General features: G+C 50.7%; 4 protein-coding genes across 4 annotated transcripts; 1 reads left to right on the forward strand and 3 right to left on the reverse strand.

Annotated features, from left to right (window-relative positions):
• Positions 1–513: 513 nt before the first annotated feature.
• Positions 514–1,055, forward strand: LAJ45_00739 (uncharacterized protein; the record flags this gene model as incomplete). Its single annotated transcript, XM_046110340.1, has 3 exons — positions 514–681; positions 870–968; positions 1,041–1,055. The coding sequence occupies 3 exons, from the start codon at positions 514–516 to the stop codon at positions 1,053–1,055; spliced, it is 282 nt and encodes a 93-aa protein (XP_045977033.1).
• Positions 1,056–1,725: 670 nt separating this feature from the next.
• On the reverse strand, positions 1,726–2,670 carry LAJ45_00740 (uncharacterized protein; the record flags this gene model as incomplete). The annotated part of the gene is made up of 1 exon (XM_046110341.1): positions 1,726–2,670. One exon carries the CDS (start codon positions 2,668–2,670, stop codon positions 1,726–1,728), a length of 945 nt encoding a protein of 314 aa, XP_045977034.1.
• A 1,214-nt stretch (positions 2,671–3,884) lies between these two features.
• LAJ45_00741 (uncharacterized protein) lies at positions 3,885–8,402 on the reverse strand (the record flags this gene model as incomplete). The annotated part of the gene is made up of 3 exons (XM_046110342.1): positions 3,885–8,027; positions 8,088–8,279; positions 8,334–8,402. 3 exons carry the CDS (start codon positions 8,400–8,402, stop codon positions 3,885–3,887), a joined length of 4,404 nt encoding a protein of 1,467 aa, XP_045977035.1.
• Positions 8,403–13,125: 4,723 nt separating this feature from the next.
• Positions 13,126–13,766, reverse strand: LAJ45_00742 (uncharacterized protein; the record flags this gene model as incomplete). The annotated part of the gene is made up of 2 exons (XM_046110343.1): positions 13,126–13,395; positions 13,536–13,766. The coding sequence occupies 2 exons, from the start codon at positions 13,764–13,766 to the stop codon at positions 13,126–13,128; spliced, it is 501 nt and encodes a 166-aa protein (XP_045977036.1).
• Positions 13,767–14,851: the final 1,085 nt, after the last annotated feature.

The raw sequence follows: 14,851 nt of genomic DNA on the forward strand, positions 1-14,851 counted from the left end.
AGAAAATAGCCAGTGTCGCTCTAGTGTCCAGCAGCTGGGTTTGCGTGTGCCACGGCCCGCGGAGCCAGCGAGGAGAGAGAGCCGCAAAGCTTATTTGAGCCGCAGGAACACCACAGGCAACCAGCAGATGTTGGGTGTCGCACATCTGTCTGTCTGTCTGTCTGTCTGCGTACCTGCACAGGGCATGGGCAGAGCGGAGCATACTGGCAGGGGCGACACGCGGCCGAGTGATGGCCGGTGAGTGGAGACCACTGTCGACGTCACTCCTACTACGGCTGTTAGCGCTTAGGGTGGAGAACCTCTGGGACCCCCCACTGTGCTTCCCAGAGCTGTAGATGGAGCTTGTGACAACTGCCGACTACACACCTTTGCCCTGTTCATGTTCAGAGAGCTTTCTACCTGCACTGCAGTCACAATCCACTCTTGTGCCATCCCCACACCCACAGCGATTGTTTAAAGAGGGACTGCCTGAGCTCATACTTATAAAGATTAACCCCCCCAGACCAGTCCGCCATGCCAGCAATAATGCACCCCCGCTCCTTCTCCACGGCCGCCGTGTTCGCCACCACCTTCATCCTCTCGTTCACGCTTGTGTCCGTCGACCACCTCCTCCACGGTCCCACGAGGGCCCGGAACCATGTTAACCGTGTGGAGCATGGGGCGGCGAGGATCAAGGACGATGTAAGGACCATTGATAGGGGGCAGACGCTGCTGATACCGTAGTGTGCGAGGTGGGGTTGGGTTGGGTTTGGATCGGGGGAGTTGAAACTGGGTTTGGGGGGGGGGGGCGTCAGGTTTGGATGAGGGGCGTTGGACGTGGACGTGGAGGTGGTTTGGCATTTGGGAGTTGAGTTTGGTTTTCGATGTAGAATATTTACCCAGGGCCCGGCGTTATGAGCTGGGCGCGTTGGGGAGGGGGGTGTTGGATTATTGATAAGGCATCAGAGCCATGGTGCCACGCAATCGAAGTGAGCCTACACAATTGTCGCTTTCGACGTCGAACGTATTGAGTATTGGGTGGCTTATAGTTGTGAGCATAGGAAGTACGTGAATAGCTCTGGCAAGAGATGCCTTCCACCTTCTCAGCTATATATAGCCTCCCACCCACCGTCTCGAACCTTGTGAGTATAATCTGTCATTCTGCAGTACGTGGCATCGCACACCGAGTATACCGCAAAGTGGTCATTGTAGTCCTTTTTTCTGTTCATACATAAAACCAATTGAACACTGCGTAAATTATATTAATATGCTAGCTATGTGCCGATGTCTGAAATCTCACTTGGGTACAACCCCACATGTGCTGGTAGTGAATAGGTGTTCAGACACGGCGATGTGCTTGTAGCCGGTTAAGCATATGTGTTTGTTTCGAGGACCTATAAAGCTAAGCTGCGGCATGGACTAAACCCAACCACCATCCTCACACTTCATCTGCATATCTAGATCTAGGACGGGTCAACACAGATGGCGAGGCCTCGACCACAGAGAGCCGGGAAACGCTTGACAGTCTCGCGGGAGATTAATAGAACATATGGGTCAATGATTGGTTGGTCAAGCATTACGCCTGGGCCAATGATTGAATTGACCATATTTGTGAACGGGGATAAATCTTTGTTTCTTATTTTCTGAAGCCTGAATATTGGACTTATGAGTATGTGGTACTAATAGCTATGGAATTTTTAAGCCATCTACTGGTCTTGCTAATATCTAACTACAGACCCACAGAACCTACGGCCAAGTCTCTTCCACCTTCCACCCCGCAACCACACCCTCCCCATCCTCGCCGCCCACCTTCGAATACACCCATCTTCTCGCCCTCCCCTCATCCTCCGCCAAATCCAGCCTCTCCACCACCTCTGGCACAATGACCCCCACCCTCATATTCGCCCTCGCCCTCGCCGCATGCCCCTCCTCGTCCATCACATTCTCATTCTGAATCTTCTTTCCTTTCACCAGCTCCCCCGCACCCCCCGATTTCCCAACCGCCCACTCCCCCAACGGCACGCCCAACAAAGTCGCCGGCGGCGGATTCGCAAACGACCCCCTCAGCGCCGGCGTCATATTCCCAAAATGCGCCTGCACCTCCTTCTTCCACGACCAACTCCCCTCATCCCCCTCCCCCGTCGGCACGAGACTCTGCTTCAGCACATCCGTGACCTCGCGCGCCTCGTCGGCGTCCGCTTCGGCGAGCAGATAGCACTTCCCGCGCACGCGCCACTGGTTCTGGATATCCTCGCCGGTGGTGGTGTCGCCGGCGATCCAGAAGAGGGCCTCGACGTAGCCGCCGCCGGCGGTGAGTACCTCTGCGTTGCCGCCGGAGGCGTGTGGGGGCAGGATCTCGCCCGTCTTGGTCATGCGCGAGTCGGTGGTGAAGGTGAGGGCGTCGGAAGTGTAGGCGCGTGGGTTGTGGTTGGCGAGGGGGTTGTGGTGGTTGGGGGGAAGGGAGGCGAGGAAGCCGCGGAAGATCATGGTACGGCAGCGGGGGGTGAAGGTGGGCGTGGTGGAGGGGGCATTGCTGGAGGTGGAAGAGGAGGAGGAGTGTGGGAAGCCCGGGTTTGTGGTGGACGTGGGAGGGCTGGTGGAGAGGGTGGCGAGGGTGAAGGTGGGCGGGGTGATCTTGGAGACGTGGGTTTGGAAGAGGGGTTTCCAGGGGGCGGATTGCATACGCTTCATTGTGGAAGTTTTGTGATAATTCTGGTGATAATTCTGTTGTAATTAATGAAGCAGATGTGTAGGGCCAATGAGAGGTTTTATCTCAGTGATATCCTGTGAAGTTAAGCCGAGTGAGTTTTGATGTCGACGTTGGGGCATGACATCACCACTCACTCGCTGACACACGCCGGAACCAGCCGTCGGGATCCCGAGAGCGCTCTAGCTCCCGGCCTCGGCGCTGGACCATCCACGTTTTCTTGGCAAGAACGCCTCAACCGTCAAGTTTCAACTGCATGCACTTCTCTGTCCCGTCAAAGAAACACCTCCGAGGACGCAAAAACTCACATCTCCAATCGCCCCCGCCATTTTTCATCCGTCTTTGCAGGATCTACTGTGCCTCCTGATATCACAGCAGCCGGCCTCTAGAACACTCCACCAGCACCAAGCAAGGGTGGCAATCCAACCGTCCTCCCCTCTCCCCTGCCCCCTGCGTAGATAGACCCCGCCCCCAACAGCAGCAGCAGCATCACCAGCTGAACGCGGGCTTCAGAAGAGGCCGTCGACGGGGGTTGGCTGCGGCGGAACTTGAAACGTGGAACGCAAATTCACCCGGTGCCGTCGACCAGAGACCCCTGCATGCCTGGGCACTCTATCTGCAGACGGAGGCGGGGGGGGGGGGGGGCGGAATACCTACTCTATTCCACCCTATCTGAAAGAAAGTTTTTACCGAGAAACTTTATTGGATGCTGCTGGTGGTACTGCAGGTCCTTTGGTTGATTGCGATTTAGTAGGTACTCTATATCGTGGTGATGATTACTGAACAATGAATGCATTCTAGTAGAGGATTGTCACGAACGAACGAATAATGTTTTTTTTTTTTTTTTTTTTTTTTTTTTGTTTGAGGAATCAAGTTCGAGTAATATTTCGCAAGATCCATACAAAAAATTAAAACTAACCATCGCGCACATGGAGGCAACGTACGTGCCCCCCCCCTCTGCGCAAACATAAAATTGATAGGGTCTACAGACAGACATTTTTCCTCCCTCCCCCTCCTCCTCCCCCAAAAATAAGATCGTCCATGTATCCATTAACCAAAAAGAAAAAGAAGAAAAAAAAAACTCAACCACCCCTCCCCCCCCCCCCCAATTATCATATCCCCAACCAGACGCTAAAAGAATAAAAAATAAAATATAAAACAAAAAAACCACTCAATAAAAAAAAACTAACCACCCAATCTACAACTGCAGAAGCACCACAGCGAGGGCTCCAACAACGGCAACAATAGTACCAGGCACAATACCCGACGCCGCACCAGTAAAGAGCGGCACACCACTAGTAGTCACGGGGACCGCAGTGCCAGTCGCATTAGCGCCGGAGCCAACCGGGTAGGTCACCAACGTCGTAGGAGCGGCCGGGGCGGTAGTCAATCCCGGGGCGCTGGTCAACGCAGGAGTGGTTCCGATAGCCTTGATGGTCGTAGACGTGCCCAGCTCCGAAGAGGGAGAAGCACCCGCCTCGGACGAGGGAAGAGACGTCTCAATAGCCTTCAGCGTTGTAGAAACCGGCGTAGTGACTGCAGGGACGCCAGTAGGGATCGTAGTGGCTGTGGCCGGCGGCGCAGAGGTAGCGGCGACGTCGGAGGTTGGGTAGACAAGCGTAGCGTCAGTGGCAGTGACAACCAACGTAACCTGCGGGATCGTGAGTGTCTGTGTGGCCGTAGACGTGATCACCGTGACCACGGTGCCAGACGCAGAGCCAGTAGTGACAGTAGTCGGCTCGCAGGGGACAACAGTGGTGATGGTCTGGATGATAGTGACATTCGGGACATCCGGCGACGGGGTCGGCAGCGTGATAGTCGACGGGATAGCAGTGACAATGGCCGGGTTCTCGTCGACGTACGGAGCACAAAGACCGAGGAAGTACTCGACTGCGCTGGTGACCTCGTCGTCGTCCGAAGACCACGCATCGAGACAGCCGACGACCTTGTTGACGAATTCCTCATGGGGGCAGTAGCATGATGGGTCAGCGGTGTCGGTGCAGCTAGTGATGAAGATCCAGGTCTTGAGACATCTGGGGAGGAGGTCGGGGCACTCGGTGGCGGGCATGGTGACCGCTGGGACGCCGGCGGTGCTGGAAGAGGGCGGGATGGACTCGGTGGCCTTGATGGTGGAGCTGCCGGCGACGGAGGTGATGCCAGTGCTGCCGTTGAGGCCGCGGGTGGTGCCGGTGGAGGTTGCAGTGACATCGCCAGTAACTGGGGTGGTTCCAGTGACGCCGGTGGTGGTGGCAGGGCAGCCGGCGGGCATGGTGCAGGCGTCGCCAGAGCAGTCAGCGGGCACGGTGCAGGTCTCGGAAGCTGGGACTGAGGCGGTGGCGGTTGGCGGGCAGCCGGCGGGCATGGTGCATGTTGCGCCAGTGCAGTCGCTGGGGATTGTGCAGGTTGCAGGGACAGCGGTTGTTCCAGCGGCAGGAGTAGTATCAGTGGGCTTGACCTCACCAGTGGTGGAAACACCGATGGCAGGGACGGAAGTAGTCGTGGGGCAGCCAGGAGGCATGGTGCAGCTCTCTCCAGTGCAATCACTTGGGACGGTGCAGGTCTCTGAGGGGCTAGTGGTGACGGCAGTTCCAGCAGTGGATGTGAGAGAAGTAATACCAACGCCGCCAGTTGGGCCGGTACCGGTGCAATCAGCGGGCATGGTGCAGGTCTCGCCAGAGCAGTCTGAGGGAACGGTGCAAGTCTCTGAGGCAGGAGCAGTAGTAGTGGGGCCAGCAGGAGGGGTGCTGTCAGTTGGCTTGACCTCGCCGCTGGTAGAGACACCGGTAGCTGGGACAGTGGCAGTCGCCGGGCAGCCAGGAGGCATGGTGCAAGAATCGCCAGAGCAGTCTGAAGGAACAGTGCAAGTCTCCGAAGGACCCGTTGTAGTGGCAGTTTGGGCAGTGGAGGTGAGAGAAGTAACATCGACGCCGCCAGTGGGGTTGATACCAGTGCAGTCAGCAGGCATGGTGCAAGTCTCTCCAGAGCAATCTGAAGGAACTGTGCAGGTCTCTGAGGCCGGGGCAGTGGTGGTTCCAGCCGGGGAAGAAGTGGTATCAGTAGGCTTGACCTCACCAGTGGTAGAAACACCGATAGCGGGGACGGAGGTGGTCTGGGGGCAGCCAGGAGGCATGGTGCAGCTTTCTCCAGTGCAATCACTTGGGACGGTGCAGGTCTCTGAAGGGCTAGTGGTGATGGCAGTTCCAGCAGTGGATGTAAGAGAAGTAATACCAACACCGCCAGTGGGGCCGGTACCGGTGCAATCAGCGGGCATAGTGCAAGATGCGCCTTCGCAATCGCTAGGGACGGTGCAGGTCTCTGAGGCAGGAGCAGTAGTACTGGGGCCAGCAGGAGGGGTGCTGTCAGTCGGCTTGACGGTGCCAGATGTGCAATCAGCGGGCATAGTGCAGGTCTCGCCAGAGCAGTCACTGGGAACAGTGCAGGTCTCCGAGGGAGCGGTGGTCACAGCAGTTCCAGGCGCGGTAGACGTGGTTGAAGTGATACCAACGCCGCCAGTTGGAGTAATGCCAGTGCATCCTGCGGGCATGGTGCATGTCTCGCCAGAGCAGTCCGCGGGGACGGTGCAAGTCTCTGAAGGTCCGGTGGTGGTGGCAGTCTCAGCAGTGGAAGTGATTGAAGTAATGCCGACTCCGCCAGTGGGGTTGGTGCCGGTGCAATCAGCGGGCATAGTGCAGGTCTCACCAGAGCAATCTGGGGGAATAGTGCAAGTCTCTGAAGGTCCAGTGGTGGTGGCAGTCTCAGCAGTGGAAGTGATTGAAGTAATGCCGACTCCGCCAGTGGGGCCGGTACCGGTGCAATCAGCGGGCATGGTGCAGGATGCGCCTTCGCAATCGCTAGGCACGGTACAAGTCTCAGCGGCAGGGGTAGTGGTAGGGACAGCGGGAGGGGTGCTATCTGTGGGCTTGACGGTGCCAGAGGTGCAGTCTACGGGCATTGTGCAGGTCTCGCCAGAGCAGTCTGAGGGAATGGTGCAGGTCTCTGAAGGCCCAGTGGTGGTGGCAGTCACGGCAGTAGAAGTGATTGAAGTGATGCCGACTCCTCCAGTGGGGCCGGTGCCGGTGCAGTCTGCGGGCATAGTGCAAGAGTCACCAGAGCAGTCGTATGGAATAGTGCAGGTCTCCGAAGGCCCAGTGATAGTGGCAGTCTCAGCAGTGGAAGTGACTGAGGTAACATCAACACCACCGGTTGGGTTGATACCAGTGCAATCGGCAGGCATAGTGCAGGTCTCACCAGAGCAATCTGGGGGAATAGTGCAAGTCTCTGAAGGTCCAGTGGTGGTAGCAGTCTCAGCAGTGGAAGTGATTGAAGTAATACCAACACCACCAGTTGGGCTGGTACCAGTGCAGTCTGCGGGCATGGTGCAAGACGCGCCTTCGCAATCGCTGGGCACCGTGCAAGTCTCAGCGGCAGGGGTGGTAGTGGGGACAGCGGGAGGGGTGCTATCTGTGGGCTTGACGGTGCCAGAGGTGCAGTCCGCGGGCATTGTGCAGGTCTCGCCAGAGCAGTCTGAGGGAATGGTGCAGGTCTCTGAAGGCCCAGTGGTGGTAGCAGTCTCAGCAGTGGAAGTGATTGAAGTAATGCCGACTCCGCCAGTTGGGTTGGTACCAGTGCAGTCTGCGGGCATGGTGCAAGACGCGCCTTCGCAATCGCTGGGGACGGTGCAAGTCTCTGATGGAGCGGTGGTAGTACCCTCGACAGAAGAGGTGGTGGCTGTTGGCTTTACGGTACCGGAAGTACAATCAGCGGGCATAGTACAGGTCTCGCCGGAGCAGTCACTGGGAACAGTGCAAGTTTCTGAGGCGGGAGTAGTAGTGGTTCCAACAGAAGAAGTGACCGAAGTGACACCGACACCGCCAGTTGGAGTGGTTCCAGTGCATCCAGCGGGCATAGTACAAGAATCACCCGAGCAATTGCTGGGGATAGTGCATGTCTCGCTGGCAGAAGTGGTAGTAACCTTAACTGAAGAGGTAGAGCTGATAACAGTAGGAATCGTAGTAGTAGGGACCGGGACGCTAGTAGTAGTTGTACCGCACTCGAACTTGACTTTATGGACTCCGAGCTTGCATGACGTGTTCTTGTTGTTCTTTGGAAGCTTGACCTTGACAGTCTTTGCTCCACCACATTGATCGTTGGTGACAGTAGTGCCTTCAGTTCCACATCTCTTGGTCTGCTTGCAAGTAGAGCCATCCTCCATTCCATAATGGAATTCGACATCGGTCTCAACGTCAACAGAGATGTCGAGCTCACCAATAGAGAAGGCCTTGTCACAGCTAATCTCATTGCTGAAATCGCTGTTGCTCAAGTCTGCCTCAATGCATTTGCTCTAAATAGAGAATATTAGTACTGATATCACTACCATTATCCTTGGCAATGATCGTCTTACATTGAATGTTCGTCCCTCAAGATTTCTCTTCCCAAGCTTATTGGCACAACTCCAACCCGAAAACTTGTAATCGTTGTAAGAGTCGAATGATCCTAGGTCCAAATCACTCCAATCAAAGCCCTCGCTCTCCTGTGTTGTACAATCGTTCTTGATGTTTGAGGGGCAAGAGTACTCTTCTTGATCACGCCAACCCTATAATTGATTGTTAGGCTATAACCACTGCTTGCGTCAAGGAGTTTACCATACTTTTGCTGCTACACCTTGCAGAACAAGAGCTGAAAGCCCGAGTAGAGAAAATGCGCTTCCTGTACGCATCTTGATATAATAGTTTTAAAGATAAATGTGAAAGGATACCAAAAGAGCGGTAATATGTATTGTATATATATCAAGTAAGTGATAGTGAGTGATAGTGAGTGATTATACTGCTAGCAGTACTAAAGAGGGACAAAAAGGGAATACAGAAAAGTAGAAAGAGGAATAAAAAAAAAAACGAATGGCACTGCCTGAAGCAAATGCGTGTGTGGTGATGTTGAAACAACTGAAGGGCATACATGAGGGGGGGCAGCCATCTTTTGTAGTAAATCCTCTGAATAGTGATTCACATGTATTCCATGGGCAGGAGTAGAAGGCCGCAGGCTATTCCTAGCATCTTCCGAAGGTCCCGAGCCAACGGAGCATTTCCTCTCCATATCCCCCTCCCTTGGCAGGTTCCACTCCCCACTCGCTCACAAGTAGAGAAAGTTCTAATCGTGCAGCGGGATAGTCAGTGCGTATCGTTTCAGGAGGCGTTAACCACCCCTGTCTACCAGCGCCAGGGCCCAGTACTGGGCAACGTTTTGGTACCTTGCATTAGCGTGGAATCAGGAATAGGCTATCGACCCTCCAGAATCCCATAAGCGACGGAGGATGGCCATCCACATCCACCATCCCTCATCGCCTGCCTGCGGGCTGCGGCCCTGCTAGCTTCCTACCTGCCTAACGGGCTTCGGCTAAAACTACAAAAGGTTGTGACGCCACACGATTTTGCCTTAGCGCCTTGCTCCTTTTTAGCACACTAGGGGTCTTGGTTGTTATAGATTGCGCCTGATTGAGCCATCGTGCGACACCCTCGTCCAATCAATTCACCTACAGAGCCTACAAAGAGCCACCCCCCAGAAGGAAGCTGGCGGAGTATCGTCATGATAGGTGAGGCACAAGAGTGGTAAACATTGCTAGACACGCCACATGTAGATCTCGAAGTGAGTGCCGAGGCGAGATCGTGGAGTACAGATGTTTGGCCGGTTGTTTGATTTCCTTCCCTTGAGCTTACGAATTCATTTGAGCTTACATCACACCATAGAAACCTCTCTATACAAACCTAACAGGTAGTACGATAATGCACTTATACACCTTCTTTAATTGACTACTCCCGTACTCCTGCGCACGGTTTCTTCATATAATCAGCCGTGGTCGAGGCTTGCGAATATTAACCCCAGGTTTGAGGAATCAAGCAAGTGACTTGACAGGTATTTACTCGATGTAGAAAGGCTGCAGAAGAGATTAGACCCCCGAAGCGGACTCCTTGGGGACCCTGTTAAACTTAGTTTCGAACAAAACGCTGTAGTGTTGGTATATACCCGGAGGGAATGGAGCATGGCCGGAAGCTGGATACGGGTAGGAGCTTGAACTGATTCCACACCTGTGAGCGAAAATGCCAAGGCTTCAGTACTGATTTGTAGCCAGAGTTCTTAGACACTTGTTACAAAAATAACCGCGCACCTGAATTTATACGCAAAACAACCCACTAAATTCCAGGACAAGACGGGATTATCACAGCTTTCAGACTACTAAAATATACTACTATTGTCTAGAATTCATCTTGCTTGTGGGTCTATTCAAGAAAGGTAGTTTGTGAGCAACTTCACCCCGAATGCTATGTCGATGGGGGGTTATTTTTTACTGTCCTCGGCCCTAGCCCTACATGCTTTTACAATAGGTAATTGGGGTTACATGGGTTTATATCTACACCTTTTATAATGGGAATACTTTATAGAAGGTGAGTTCATGAATTCAATGATATTTTCTTCGTGATCGATAACTAGACCTAGACAAGGCCAACTATAGTATACTTGGAAGATCCATCAAAAGCGTATGATCACAGGGTTAACCTGAGACTTGCAGAGCCCCTCAACAGCAGGAGTCTAGAATATGATATCGGACAAGCTTTATTTGCATCTGTAGATCATGATGATGATACTCGATCTACCTCCATTTTACATCACTACAGATTCTAAATACAACTCGTTTCAATGCTTTTGAAAACATTTTACCATGGGTCTACTACAGTATGCATCCCCTCACATCTTGGCAGGGGTTCAGGGACATCCAAGTATTTCCAGATCCGTACAAAGGATTATCCTAGGCGGGGACATGTACTTTCATGGTTCTGAGGCTTGCCGCGCGGTCCGTACCAATTAAGCTTACATTATCACTTCCAAATGTTCACAAATCGCAGGATGCCTCCAGGATTGGTACTAAAATGGACGGTGATTGCTAGAAACGGCTACCAACTAGGTCGAGCCTGTTGCAAGGTTTGACGGATTGGGAATGATGATTCTTACCAAAAACGAACCACTACAATTACAAAGGTAGAACATGGGTCAAACAAAAAAGGTTATTATAAAAATAAATAGATATATGGCACAATTGTTTGCTTGTTGGATATTCCAGTCCCACATGACTTTCTAATAAAAACAGTTCAAGGATAGACCTTATGCAGATCTTGAAGGCACATGGCAGCTAGTGGGGTTCTCAGCAAGAACTCTGGACATTCTTCAGCAACTACCGATAAACAGCTTGCGATGAAGTTCTCTCCAGACTTCAAAAGGGTAAGAAAAGCACTCATGGGGCCCACTACACTACAAGCGGCGGAGATTTCCGATGGATTGGTAGATCATGCAAAAATCCACTACCCGGGCATGGGGCGGAGCACCGCGCCCTAGAAGGCAGTTTCGGACCCCAAGAAACCACCGAGGCCCCGAGAGGTTGAAGGGAAGCAGAAATGCCGACACCGAACGAATAAGCGAAGAGGTCAATGTCACGTAAGTAGACATAGCAATATGTTAAAGTATATAACGTGATTCTTCTGCAAGAGCTTAAGAGATTAATATATTAAGGAGATATGATTGACAGCTCAGCAGTGAGCACAAAGGGTTAGGTTATCCAGGATGCCAAGTTCACTCATCATTGATCCCCGCTCAAAGGGACAACCGACAAAGATTTCAGCTGGTTATCGATACAACTACCCAAGGCTGGGACGTAAAGGTACCCGATGTGTCCATGTTAACATTACGGGAAACTTTGCGCGATGGAAGATCGGCGCAAATGAAAAGGGACAGAGAAAGGGGCATAACATTAGGGAGTGTAGTACTCTACCCACCTGTGTAGCGAGCCGAATCTAGTAACCGTATATTAATATTTGCTTTTGTTAAGAATATTTATTGGGGTTGCATTCATAATTATTCGCATACAAGGGTGGCAGGTAGTACTACTGTCACTGCCAGTAGCGTAGCTAATGGTCGATTCATAGACCCCGGAACTTCGGGTCTTGAAATACATGGTTGGCGGAAAGATGCCCGTGCTAACTTACAACTATTCATAACCTGTTCAATGACGATGATTTCAGAAGGATCAGGCGTGAGTGTGTCTCGGAGCTGGAGATTGTGTAAGTACACACCAAGTATCTACATGTATTTACGGGTCTGGAAATCAAAAGGGCTTACAGACATAGAGGAGTACGTGTGGTTAATACGAGGCCGGAACTAACAGAACCTGTGCTCAAAACGTGTATTAAGGATGCGTGTATTCGGTGCCTTACCTATTTCAACTTCCCGTCCGTATATGTAAACAGAGACAACGGGAACCTGACTTCTTTGAAAATGGGTGTTCACCCGGGAGAGACAACGGGCCTGGATAGCCGTTATACGTCAATGTGTCTGGGCCCTATAGAGAGGATAATTCGGATCATACGGGTATCTTGATATCGTATTAATATTCTAGCTATAGCTTCGAAAGAAAGACTTTTTCTTAAAAGTATGTTTATGGCGCTGTACGTATGTATATACATGTAGTTACCTGTGCTCAAAAATACACCATCTCTGTAATCCCCCGGCGATACTACATTCTTAGAGGATAGCTCAATCGTAAGCAAGCTTTTGTAATGAAACAAATGTCTTCAGAGAATTCAGCAAGCAATCATTTCGTTATAAATATTCCACATGTCTACGTAGCACTTGGGCAACTCTAGCTTACTTTGGTAAGTTAGCTCCCTCAATCCCCAATCCGGTCTATGTGCATAGACAAAACTTCGACTTCAAGTCCTAGCTAGCGTTTGCGAGAGGATTTGGATATACCATTTATAGGACAATACACAGGACGTCATAGATACATGTACTTGATTTATCCCTCTCAATTCCTTTTTCTTTCTTTTTCTCTCCATCTAGATTTCTTTCTCCTTCTTTCTTCAACCCATTACCCCTATTCTCCTATCTACAGAGAAACGAACGAACTAATAGTAGACAGAGCCAAATTTACTATAAACGATACTCTCATGATCAAATTTTCGACTCACTTCACTCGCATTTGTCGCATTGGATTAACATTTCTCGGATTATGCACATAGCAAATTTCAGTTGATCACACCAAAACAGCTGGAGGGAACCGTGGGTCCATTTATTTGAAAATCTATAGACCTGCTTATGAAATTTATTGTAAAACAAAGCGATATTTATAACCCTTAGATATGTTGTCGACCAACATGATAGTGAGAGTACCGAGCTATAGCTAGATACTTCTTGTCAGAATCTTGCGGATCAGCGCACAAGGGGTAGAATTTACCTATTAAAATCTATAAGCCTCTACAAACGCTTCTCTAACGGTTCTAACGTCTGACTGGTTTAAGGACGTTCTGAGGATATTGCCCCCGATAGTTACCACGTGCGAGATATGCGCACACAACATACCTACAAGCAGAAAAACTCTTGTTAGTTGATTCTATCTCCTAAAGTTCCCTGTAGACCTCAAATAAGGGGAATTTAAAATACCATGAATCCTGCCCTGGTGTGATAAGGTCTCTACACTTGGCTCGACCGCATCCAACCGTGGTGGTAGCCACCCAGACCATTTGCGTGAAATGGCCAGAGTTTGGAGGGGGTTCTGGTTTATCATAATCCGCTAAGCTTTTGTAAAGCTTCCGCTCGTCGGACCAGGCAGTTAGGGCCTTTTCTAATGTCACAAAACCACCGGCCAGGTTTTCCCCATATGCACCCCCCTAGGTTACCAGAGAAATTGTTAGTCTGGATATCTGTATTCACTGGAAACACCCCCACCCCCACCCCCACCCCACCCCACCCTCGGGGCTTGTGAATGAGAGATAGACACCAAGCTATTAATTGATGAAAGGTTACTCACAGAGTGGCCCCAACGGCAACGCTTGGCATATCTGTCAGCTTGGCCAGCTAGCTCGGGGTTCCAGGCAAGATTACCGGCCCTATGTTCTGCCCGACGCCTGTTATGGAAGTCCAGGATTCCACGTTGAAAAGCCGCATCACTTGTGTAGGATACATCATCTGCGCCCTGGCTGATAACAGCCACGATGAAGAGGATGAGTACGAGGGAAATGGTCCTGAAAGAGAAAAACATGATTGAGTAATTTCCCAAAGATATTGAAGAAAGATTGTGTTGAATGTTGGATCGAGGAAGCAGATAATGAAGGGCAGGAGAGAAGAATCTTGCGCAGAAATATATAGGTAGTGACCAAGATAAAGCAACGCATAGAAAGTGGCGGGTGTTTGCACAAACGTACATCACCTTACCGAGCCTTGATGTAAGGGGCCGAAAGTAAATTGCCCAAACAAGTACGTCGTTACATATAGTAATTAGCGAACACATAAGCTCCGGCCGCTTCATTTTCTATAATTTCCTTAATCATGATATTCTAACACGTATAGTCGATATGCCGCGTCATGATAGATCACTCGGGTTCAAATACGACGAGTTCGATGAGGTAAATTGACAAAAGTGCAGGAGGTAATTGGAAGAGATGTATCATTGATGATTCTACTAGGAGGCTCGGAGGGAACCTCCTTAAATACTCTACTAGTTTCCTTCAACGTCATGCTGTTATCATGTCTTCGCCGCGACATCTTCGACATCTATTGTACACATAGCTGTAGCTACCAAAGTACGGCTCCTTAAAGAGAGTACATTTAGTACATGTATATATGATTTACTACATGTGGCTAGCATATATATTCACATATAAATACATGTACGTACTTGTATGTACTGAGTATACGCATACATCACGTATGCACGCACGTCATAGAAAAGCCATTTATCGCGTATATTATAACAACTGCCTGTTCTTATATATATTCGTCATCTCTAAATTGGCTATGCCGTTGATTTTCTTTATTGGAATACGTATGAAAACTATCACAAAATTCCATCATGGCCGATGACTCGGCGCGTGTAACTGAGTCATGTATGACCAGCCGCCAAAATATAACTACATATACATGTACATACGTTTACTTACGCAATTGTACCTACAAGCACTTCAGGCCACAGCCGTCACGCATACACAAAAGCTGAAATTCAGGCAATCTTGATTGCTTTACTAGGCAATTGTTTTACAAACATGTACCTCTATTACCTACATATGAAAAATGTGTTTCAACGCCTTGAAATTCGCGGTATAATCGTGGAACCTTATCCAGCCTAGT

The sequence above is a fragment of the Morchella importuna genome (genome assembly GCF_003444635.1).
Source record: "Morchella importuna strain M04M26 chromosome Unknown Morimp01GS001, whole genome shotgun sequence".
In the NCBI taxonomy this organism is placed as follows: Eukaryota; Fungi; Ascomycota; class Pezizomycetes; order Pezizales; family Morchellaceae; genus Morchella; species Morchella importuna.